This window comes from Rattus norvegicus, chromosome 17, assembly GCF_021556685.1.
Source record: "Rattus norvegicus strain SHRSP/BbbUtx chromosome 17, alternate assembly SHRSP_T2T, whole genome shotgun sequence".
NCBI classification, from domain to species: domain Eukaryota; kingdom Metazoa; phylum Chordata; class Mammalia; order Rodentia; family Muridae; genus Rattus; species Rattus norvegicus.
In genome coordinates this window covers 31,628,272-31,639,169 of record NC_141550.1, presented here as the reverse complement: position 1 = coordinate 31,639,169, position 10,898 = coordinate 31,628,272, and the positions used below count along the sequence as shown (strand labels likewise).

The 10,898-nt window shown below is 44.1% G+C and overlaps 1 protein-coding gene across 2 annotated transcripts in view; it reads right to left on the bottom strand.

The window, feature by feature from the left end:
- Positions 1-5: 5 nt before the first annotated feature.
- Mylk4 (myosin light chain kinase family, member 4) overlaps positions 6-10,898 on the bottom strand; it is a 77,871-nt gene continuing 66,978 nt past the window's right edge. The window contains exons 13-14 of one of the 2 annotated variants that reach the window (XM_087591696.1): positions 8,854-8,920; positions 6-4,248 (exon numbers count right to left, since the gene is read on the bottom strand). In XM_087591696.1, coding sequence (XP_087447822.1) covers positions 8,879-8,920 — 42 coding nt within the window. In that variant the 3' untranslated portion in view covers positions 6-4,248; positions 8,854-8,878. The remainder of the gene's footprint in view (positions 4,249-8,853; positions 8,921-10,898) is intronic. The other variant, XM_087591697.1, reaches the window with a different exon arrangement.

Genomic DNA, 10,898 nt, shown 5'->3' with positions numbered 1-10,898 from the left:
CTGTGTTGTGTCAGCCAAGGCTTCTTTATTGAATAATTTAAATCATTAACAAAGATAAATAAGAACAAAGAAAATAAGATAGTTCTTAAACATAATACACATATATGATTTACACTGCACTTTCATAAGGCAAAAAAGTACATCCAAATGTTCCTATTACATTCAGAAATAAAAATGTACACAACAATCACTACACAATCCAATTTTTATTCTGATCTGCATGAATGAACCTCTTCAGAAGGACACACTGACATCTGTCAGCTAGGGTGACGGCAAAATTCACACATGTCCAACTTCTCCACACAGAGGTTAGGGATCTGCTCTTCTTTTGAACGTACTTAAGCCTTCCATATATAAAGATCACTTATGGAAACACACCTCACCAGAATGGGGCAAGAAGATATGTACAGCACTTCTAGTCTGAGAAACTGCAGACTTCAGGTTGCACAAGGACATGGTGTGAACCTTGAACCATGTACCACCCATCGACTTTCTTGTGTCACTGAAGGCACTCAGCCATTTGGAAAGGACAATTTTATCTTAAAAAGGTCACAGAGGCGTTGATGTGCATCTCAGTGGTAGAGCATGTTCTTAGTGTGTGCAAGGTCCTGGGGTCCATTCCCAGCATGAAAGGAAAGAAGGAAGGAAGGAAAAGAGAAAGGAAGGAAAGAAGGGAGGAAGAAAAGAAGGAAGGAAAAAGGGAGACAGGCTGACTGGCTCTTAGAGGAATATCATAATGAGGAAGATGGACTAAATTCTAACTTAAGAAAAAGAAATAAGTGAAGAAAAATTTAAAAGCAAACACATTGTCTGAGCTCTGGAGATGCTGAACAGTGAGCTTCAGCCAGCGTGGCCCACAGGGATGGCAGATCTGAGCCTACCCACCACAGCCCACAGGCCCTGCCTTTCCTTATTTATACTTTTACAAATAAATTTTCCAAGCGAGCTGGCCTGGAGCCCAAACTAAACAAGAAAATGTATGCACATTGATCGCACCCCTTGTCCAGGCAAGGGGGTGACAGGGAGCAGTCAGAGGAGAAGGAATGAATTAAGAGCGTAACCCTCATTTCCTTAGTATAAAATCCATATTTTGATTCCAAAACAAGAAAATTGACTATGCTAATTTCCATAACTATTCACATGTTCTTCAAAACACTAAAGTACACATGCCTATTTACATTTTAAAGAAAGAAAATAAATTAATATCAGTTGAGCAAAAAGCCGCCAAAAAATAAACTTGTGGGTCTCAACACATGTGTTACCTAATTTAACCTGCAAAGCTTTGCCCTAAGCTATCTTAGAGAATAATTTATTCCAATTTTTTTTAATGGAGCAAAGGAGAATGTGAGCTCTTTCTTCCATGTTCTTAGCTATCAACTGTTCCTGGGTAAGTGTTGGTGTCTTCCAAATTCTGAACATGGACACCCTTCCTTCGCAGCTGTCTTCAGGCTATTTCTTTCTGAACAGCACATGTGCTGTGTGCTCTGTTTCTTAACTAAAGAAAGCAGCAGCTCCAGGCAGCTTTGGTGGAACTAAGAGAAGCCTCCTGTCCATGAAGAGGTGGAGGAGAAAGCAGCATCCCAAATCCTGATGACCTCTTGGAAAAGTGGATGACGGGAGCCACAGCTTAGCCACAGTCACGGAACTGGCTTCCAGTTTGATTCCCCAGCTCTGCAAAGCCCCTTTCCCATCAGAGCTGACATTCAACAACAGAGTTGGCATCCTAGGCTCTTACTGGAGCAGCCTCATGTGGGTGTGGAGCGAGGGGACAGGCAAAGGCACAATGATCATCTCCTGCACTATTGTAACTCAGCCTGTAATCATCAACTTGGCGACTGAACTCACCTTGGCTTGCCTATAAAATGCTTTTGCTGGAGCGGGGTACCCACCTTCCTACTCACAGGCGCAAGCTTAACTGCCCATTGGAAGATCCACTCTCAAAGCAGTCTCCTTTCTAAACCTCAAAAAACACAAACTAAAGCAATCACACCCACTAATTGTGGGGTCATTGTGGAAATTCAGGTGGCCAAAAAATCATGCCTGTATGTGACCTAAGCTGTTCTTTCCACATGAGGCAGGTCCAGGTGTATGGCAATGTGAGTTAGATTAAAAGTTGCATGTCTTGCTGAAGATCTCTTCCCCAGGCTCGGGGAGAGTCCATGCCCAGAAATGAAAATGCCCTTCTATGTGGGGTTTTCAACCAGACCCTTGTGTCCCATTTAGCATTTGAGAGAGTGCCAGCCTGCTGTGGCTAGGGAGGATTAATGCGTGTACTGGCTTGCATTTTTTTCCCCATGCTCACTCAGTGAACAGCATCCGCTAAGCCTAGCACAGTAATAGAACATTGAAGTCAGAGCTTCTCCACCTGTCCCAGCTTTTGTGTGTGTGTGTGTGTGTGTATGTGTGTGTGTGTGTTCTTTTTTTTTAAAGGAGGAGGAGGAAGAGGAGGAGGAAAGAAGAAGAGGAGGAAGAGGAGAGGAAGAGGAGGAGGAGGAAGAAGAAAGAAAGAAAGAAAGAAAGAAAGAAAGAAAGAAAGAAAGAAAGAAAGAAAGAAGAAAGCATTATAATTTTAAAAGGGATATTAAAAACCAATCTTGGATGAATTCATGGGCTAAAGGAAAGGAAACCATGTGTCTGTGTCACAGCCTAAGAACACTGGCTGGAACAAGCAGATTTTCACAGACAGCACAACAATGGAAGTGGATATTGGCCTTTGCTAAGTGGCACCTACTTCCCCTTTATTTCAGGGTCAGATATGAAGAGGCTATGAAGAGGTGTTGGTTATTGGTGGGCATGTTATGGCCATAAGGGTTTGGCCAACAGTCAAGAGCCTCAAGTTGACCCTCAGCGACAGGGCCACTAGGTTATTCTTACCACTGCAATTGTGACATCAATTTATGGCTAAAACTGGGGGCATTGTCTGACTGAACTAAACTCAATGGCCGTTTGGAAATGAGAGACTGAATATCAGTGGAATTTCAGGGAGCTTTGCAAAGTCTTGTCTTCGTACAGAAGTGTTTTTCTTGTTTTGCTTTCTGTAGCCCCAAATGATCCTGTCCCCTAAATGCCACCTGATAACAACTGATAGCAAATAGCCCATGAGCTAGGAAATAAGACATTTGCAACCAATGATAGGCAAGGTATTGTGTGCCTCTAATCCCAGCACTCTGGAACAGGTATAAAAGTATTTCTATGAGTTTGAGGCTAGCATGATCTATATAGCAAGTTTCAGGCCAGCCAAGCTACATAATGAGACCCTGTGTCAAAAAGAAAAATGTTTATAATCAGAAATCAGTTTTGCCTTATCCTTATAACCATTGACCCCTATGAGAATTTGCATAGTTTTGAGTTTGTGTAGCTACAATTAATGATCTTGTAAGTGTTTCAGTTTACCCAGAGGCTGGAGCCACTTTCTAAACACTGACCAGGACATCAAGTATTGTATTTCCCCTGGATACGCAGACCCAGCTCCTACTGGTGACACCTAGGTCTTGAGGAAAACTCTTATGGCTGTCTTTTGAAGGTTGTAATTTTAAAGACTAACTTCAAATATACATCCCCCCAAACCATCATGATTAATGGGGATGAACTTGTACATAAGACCAGAGCAGGGGGCACTCTGTAAAATGGTGGGGCATGAATCTGAACATGGAGTCAGCTACTGGGTGGAAACTGTTGTACTTGAGAGGGAGTTCAGAATACATGGAAGATACCATGTGTCATAGCTGATCTTGCCTTAGAAGTCTTATGTTCCAGCAAGCTAATAATCCATTGAATTCACTCCAATTCAAACCACATAGAAATGTAAATCAAAGGGTCCAAATCTTAGAAATTTCCTGGTGATACAATTGCCCCCTTGAGAAGCACAGTGCAATGACTAGAAGCCTTTCTCTCTCCTCAAATGCATTCTCCACATCTGTACATCTCAAGCATTGCTCTGGTTGTCCAAGAAACAGCATAACATACCCGCTGCCCCACTAACATCCCAAACTAAAAACAAACATTGAAACACAAGAAGCCAAGAAGGCAGAGAAACATCTTCCCCTCTGTACACTAAGTGGGATGTGGGCATCTGCCTGAGCCCCTAGGGAGCGGCCCTGGGTCACCCACTGAGCACAGCAAAGCCTCTCCAAGTTCAAGTTCAAGGCTGCCCATGTTAGGGCTGCCAGTCATCACAGGGGTCAAGGCACCAGAACTGCTGATTTTTCCAAAAGCCTTCTCAAAGCAGCAGCAACCGCAGCAGTTTTCCTGCAAAGCAAACAAAATACCAGTCTTGTTAATTCAGCAGGACTTTAAAATTGTAATTAGCTGGTTGTGCCCCTTAGGAAAACCACAGAGGACTTTTCATAATGTATGTGTGTATGTGTGCGAGACAGAAAGAGACCGTTTGACAGATCCCACTGCACACCAGGGCTGTTTTTTTTTTTAAGTCCCTGTGAGTATTTTAACATTATTTGCAACGCTGAAGGACAAGGCCCTCTTTGTTTCATCTGAAGCACAGCCACTCCTGTGCTGTTGTCATCAGTCCACGGTCAACTCCATTTCAGCATCAAAGTGAGCATTTGGGTTAGGCAGGGAATTTGGTCACCTATCATATAAGGGTTGGGGGTGGGTGTTCCACTGACCCTCCCACAGAGGCCAGAAGCCACAGAAACCAAATTCTGTATATAAAGTGGCCTCCAAAAATTGTGTAAAACCTACATACAAATCCCTACATGTTTAAAATCATCTCTAGGTAGCCCACAGTGCTAGCAATGCAATGGCACATGAATAATCGTACCCGGTGGTTTACGGAGCAGTGGTAAGGAAAGAGTGGGTATATTCAGCACAGACACAGTTCTTCTCTGCAGATATTTTCTCTCTATACTTGAATGGATCCAAAGATAAAAGCCACACAAAAGAATGAGCTGCTATATGCCCACCTCTGACAGAGGCTTGTTGTACACTGCCGCTGCCTGGCCTTACCACCAAGCAACGTCTCCATTTTTATGCCTCATAGATGAGAAAAGACACAAGGTTGGGTATGATTAACAGAAAGCCACCAGGCTTGGTTTAAAGGTGTTTTATTGGGGCATCAAGAAACCTCTAATGGATCGAAGGAGACCTAGGTGTTTCAATTTACATTACAATTGTGCCTTGTTCATAGGACTTACATCTCTTTCTTTTCCAAAAGAATAATCTTTAACCACCAGGTCTTTTAAAATAAATATTTAATTTAAATATTAGCTTCACCTATAACATCTTGCCAGAAACCACATTCATCTTCTCAAGTGGGTTGGCTCAGTGGTGATACCTACCTCCACATACACACTCCTCCTGTTTCTTATGGTGTAGAGAACTGAACTTAGGGCTTTGCATATTCTAGGTAAGCACCAAGCCAATGAGCCATAGCCTCAGCTCGCTTTTATAGTTTTACACTTTGGGACAGGCTTTAATAAGACACCTGGCCTGACCTTGAACTCATTCTACAGACTAAACTGGTCTGGAGTTTGCCCTCTGAGTCAATACTTTAAATTTAATTTTTTAATTTAAAAATAAGAGTTCTTGGATATAGATGTCTCCTGAGAGATACAGCCAGAGCATGTCAAATACAGAGGCAAATGCTAGCAGCAAACCATTGAACTGAGAAAGAGACCTCCACTGGAGGAATTAGAGAAAGGATTGAAAGAGCTTGAAGGGGCTTGAGACCCCATATGAACAACAATACCAACCAACCAGAGCTCCCAGGGACTAAACTACCCAAAGACTGACCGTGGGCTCCAACTGCATAAGTAGCAGAGGATGGCTTTCTTGGGCACCAATGGAAGGAGAAGCCCTTGGTCCTGCCAAGATTAGACCCCCCAGTGTAGGGGAATGTTAGGGAGGGGGGAGTAGAAAAGGGGAGTGGATGGGAAGGGGAACACTCTTATAGAAGAAGGGGAGGGGGATGGGATAGGGGACTTATGTCTGGAAAACCGGGAAAGGGACTACTAACATTTGAAATGTAAATTTAAAAAATCCAAAAAAAAAAAAGGAAAAAAATAGGGGTTCCATAATGTACCCCATGCTCATCAAGCATGAGGCTGGGTTCTACCCCTAGAGCTGAGAATAAAGAGAAAGCAGTTGAATAATGAAGCACATAGATTGTGTAGATTGGCAGATCTGAAACCATTCCGCTTAAACAGCAAGGAGACTCACAGGTCAGGAGAGACTAAAGAAACCCAGGGAAGGGAAGCAGGCAGCCCACAAGACCATCAGGAGGCAAACCTGCCTGATCTCAGTAATTCCAACAGAGAGTGCATGGTGTGACCAGCTCAGTGCTTCCGCTGCTGTCTTCCATCACCCTGGGTTCAAAGTGACAGCTTTGGCATGGAAGGATTTTACCTCCTCCCACCACCATTTCCTCTTCATTCTTTCCCCACAGACCCTGGCAACAGGCCCGCCTTGGAATGCAGCCTCCTGTCACCCAGTACGTTTATTCCCACCAGGCCTCAAAAGTGACTCCAGGACTCTCTGTGGGAAGGTGGTTTGTGGCAAACCCAGGGGGTTTGTGGTGGCTGGGGACAACGCTGCTTCTAAAGGAAAGGTTGGGAGAGAGCAGAGATGAGGACTAGCACTGCCTGGTTGCTCTGAGGCCCTGACTGTTCACAGCTCCTAGTACAAGCCATGGCTAAAGGCTGTCACGTAGGCCTGGGGCTCCTATGGACTTTAAAGTGATACCTTCCTCTGCTTCCTCGCACTTTATTGCCCTACAATTTTTGACAAACAAGAATGTCCTGTATACACAAATCCCAAACCTTCTTGACTGGCCATAGATCCTTACATAAATGACAGCAGGCACTTAAATAACCCTGACACAGAAGGCTATGTGCTTTCCAAACCCTGGTTTGAGCCTTTGACTCTGATATAAGAATATATTCCCTCCCCATCACATTCTCCAAAAGATTCAAGACCATTTAAAAGAATATATCCTGGCAGACAGATAGGCAGAGAACCTGGGCCCAGAAAAATACAGATCAGAATAAAAGATTAAAACCAGTTAGAGTTGGAGTTACGTTACAGCTCAGTGTTAGAGCACTTGCTTAGCATACACATGGCTCTGGATTTGTCCCAGGCACAACAAGATTGGGGGGGGGGGTGCCCATTGCAAACATATAAGCCCTGTGCAGTTGAGATTAGGGTAGCATCTCCTCTCTCAAATGCTGAATTTTGGGATTTTTAAGTCTCTCTTGGTTGGTGTCCTGTTCTTTTAAGTATTCTCTAGAATTTGCCTTGAATTCACTAGTGGTACAAAAGAAAGCATACATAAAACTATCCCCTAACAATTCAACCAAACTGAGCATGGGGCAGAGTTTGTGTGTAGTGTCTATGTGTGCAGTGCCAATGTGTACAGTGGTAATTGGTGCAGTGATGATGTATGCAGTGATGATGTGAGCATGATGTGTGAGCATGATGTGTGTGCAGTGATGATGTGAGCAGTGATGATGTGTGCAGTGATGATGTGAGCAGCGATGTGTGTGCAGTGATGATGTGAGCAGTGATGTGTGAGCAGTGATGATGTGTGCAGTGATGATGTGTGCAGTGATGATGTGTGTGCAGTGATGATGTGTGCAGTGATGATGTGTGTGCAGTGATGATGTGTGCAGTGATGATGTGAGCAGTGATGATGTGTGCAGTGATGATGTGAGCATGATGTGTGAGCATGATGTGTGTGCAGGGATGATGTGAGCAGTGATGTGTGAGCAGTGATGATGTGTGCAGTGATGATGTGAGCAGCGATGATGTGAGCAGCGATGATGTGAGCAGTGATGATGTGAGCAGTGATGTGTGAGCAGTGATGATGTGTGCAGTGATGATGTGTGCAGTGATGATGTGTGCAGTGATGATGTGTGTGCAGTGATGATGTGTGAGCAGTGATGATGTGTGCAGTGATGATGTGAGCAGTGATGATGTGAGCAGTGATGATGTGAGCAGCGATGTGTGTGCAGTGATGTGAGCAGTGATGTGTGTGCAGTGATGATGTGTGCAGTGATGATGTGTGCAGTGATGATGTGAGCAGTGATGTGTGTGCAGTGATGATGTGTGCAGTGATATGTGTGCAGTGATGATGTGAGCAGTGATGATGTGAGCAGTGATGATGTGAGCAGTGATGATGTGTGCAGTGATGATGTGTGCAGTGATGATGTGAGCAGCGATGTGTGTGCAGTGATGATGTGAGCAGTGATGTGTATGCAGTGATGTGTGTGCAATGATGATGTTTCATTCTTGAGGTCAGAGAGCAAAGCCAAGGTGAAAGGCAGATGCTGTGTGGGGGAATGCAGCCTTTAGTTTCTGAAACAGCAGGGTATCTCATGCCACTGTTTTCAGACTAAGCGTACTTAGCCTCAGGTGAGCTATTTTGTTTTCCCAGGCATCACTCACTGCCTCTGATGTTACACAACTGTAAGGGTGACCTGAGATCATTTCTGTGCAAAGTCTGGATCCCACTCTGTTAGGAAGTCTCAGGGCTCTGCCTGTGTTATCTCAGAAGGGCCACTCTGCAAACTGTGGCATAGAACTATCTACAATCCACACAATAGGGAACTGCACTTCCTCCACTGGGACATGGTAAAGCTGAATTGAAGCAAACACAATAATCTGATTGGAGCCTGCCAGCTCAAACACTCCGTTTCCTTCAATGTCCGCACAAGAAATACCCAATTTCTCTTTTACTCCATTCGCTCAAGCGATCCACAGACATCACTCAGGAAACAGTTTCAAGTCCAGAAAAGCACATTGGAACCCGATTTTCCTGGGGTGCAATCTCAGTTATCCCCAAACAAATGCAGTCTTATTTGTTCACAGAGGAGGAGGTGGGGGAGACTTGAGACTGACCTGTTGAATAGGCTCCTTCCATGAATTATTTGGTCGTCAGGTTCAGAACACCAGAGTTGGAGTTCTTCTAAGGAAACAGGAGACATTGGGGAATAAGGATTAGAACATCTTTCATCAGTTTCTCACTTACAATAGGAAAGCATGTGAAGAACTGATAATTTTCCACTGGGTTCATGGTGCTTGTCCAGAGACATCCAAGAGGATAAAATTGCCAGCACCTTTCTGCTAGGAGCACCTGTCTTCATCTACTGTAACATCCTAATGTCACTTCCCTTCCTTCTACTGAAGCCAGGGTCCACCCACCTGTCCCCTTATTGCATTTAATTTGCAAGTGTATGTTTGCTCAAAGTCCACTTTGGCAAAGCAAAAGAGCCAGCACTCATGTCACTGGGGCTGTGACAACTAAAGAGCACAGCTACTTTTGGGTAATATCATGGTAGCAGATTGGAAAATTTAAGACAAGGCCTCAGATGGAGACTCTACAGCCATTGTAAAGGAGGTGGTGTTGAACATTAGCCTCAGTCAACAGGATGCAGAGTGATAAGGAGTGATGAGGACAAGACTGGCATGTAGGGTGTATTAGTACCACTGTGACTGTTTGGTGTGGACAGTGGGAGATGTGAAAACTTTCTGATTACAGATTGTCATGAGACAGTTTGGATCTTAACTACCCCTCCCTCAGGCCCATGTGCTAAACAAAGGCTTAGCCTGCAGCCTGTGGTATGTTACTGGAAGGTGGTAGAACCTCTAAAAAGGGAGGCACATCTCCACTGCGAGACACGACCTTGAGGGGATTATAGAACCCTAACCTGTTCTTTCTGTCTTTCTCTTCCTGGCCACAAAGTCAACTCTCTTGTTCTATATCTCCATGGGTCCAATAGTAATGAGATTATAGTTGTGATGCAAATATTAAAAAAAAAACCTATCACAAGAACTTCTCATATATTTGTTATTGTACTGGAAAGATGACTGATACAGAAGTTGGAAATAAGGAAATCCTTCAGTGAAGTGTGAGTGGCCTATGGTGTTTTACCATACACTAGGAGAAGAGCAGGATCTTTAGTATATCTGAGAACAAGAAGAAAGGGAGAAGGAAGATTTGTTCCAGTAGAAAAGAAGCCACATTATCCTTAGGTACACTTCTTTCTCCTGGCTCCAGAGCTCTAAGGAGTTTCGTAGGAGGTGCCTAGTGAGTCCTGATAGTTGAGAGGGATGTTTCTGATGGGGATGTGTGGCATATGGTTGGGGACATAAGACAGAGCAGAATTACTGTGTGTCATTAGAGCCTAAGCCAGATGGCAGAGAACTTGTAGGCCTCAATTTCTCAGGGAGAAAAACATGCTTCTTAAAAGGAGACAGCATATTCGACTGATCAAAAGCTAGCTAAGACCATACATATACAGCCATCCAATTAGACAAGATGGATGAAGCAAAGAAGTGCAGGCCGACAGGAGCCGGATATAGATCCCTCCTGAGAGACACAGCCAGAATACAGCAAATACAGAGGCGAATGCCAGCAGCAAACCACTGAACTGTGAATGGGACCCCCGTTGAAGGAATCAGAGAAAGAACTCGAAGAGCTTGAAGGAGCTCGAGACCCCTTATGAACAACAATGCCAAGCAACCAGAGCTTCCAGGGACTAAGCCACTACCTAAAGACTATACATGGACTGACCCTGGACTCTGACCCCATAGGTAGCAATGAATATCCTAGTAAGAGCACCAGTGGAAGGGGAAGCCCTGGGTCCTGCTAAGACTGAACCCCCAGTGAATGTGATTGTTGGGGGGAGGGCGGCAATGGGGGGAGGATGGGGAGGGGAACACCCATAAAGAAGGGGAGGGGGAGGGATTAGGGGGATGTTGACCCGGAAACCGGGAAAGGGAATAACACTCGAAATGTAAATGAGAAACACTCAAGTTAATTAAAAAAAAAAAGCTAGCTAAGAGCTTTTGAGCGTAAAACAATTACAAGGGATAACAAGAAAGTACAAAATACCTTAAAATAAATGGTTCAAATGGTAGTTTTGATCAGAATTAAAATTAGA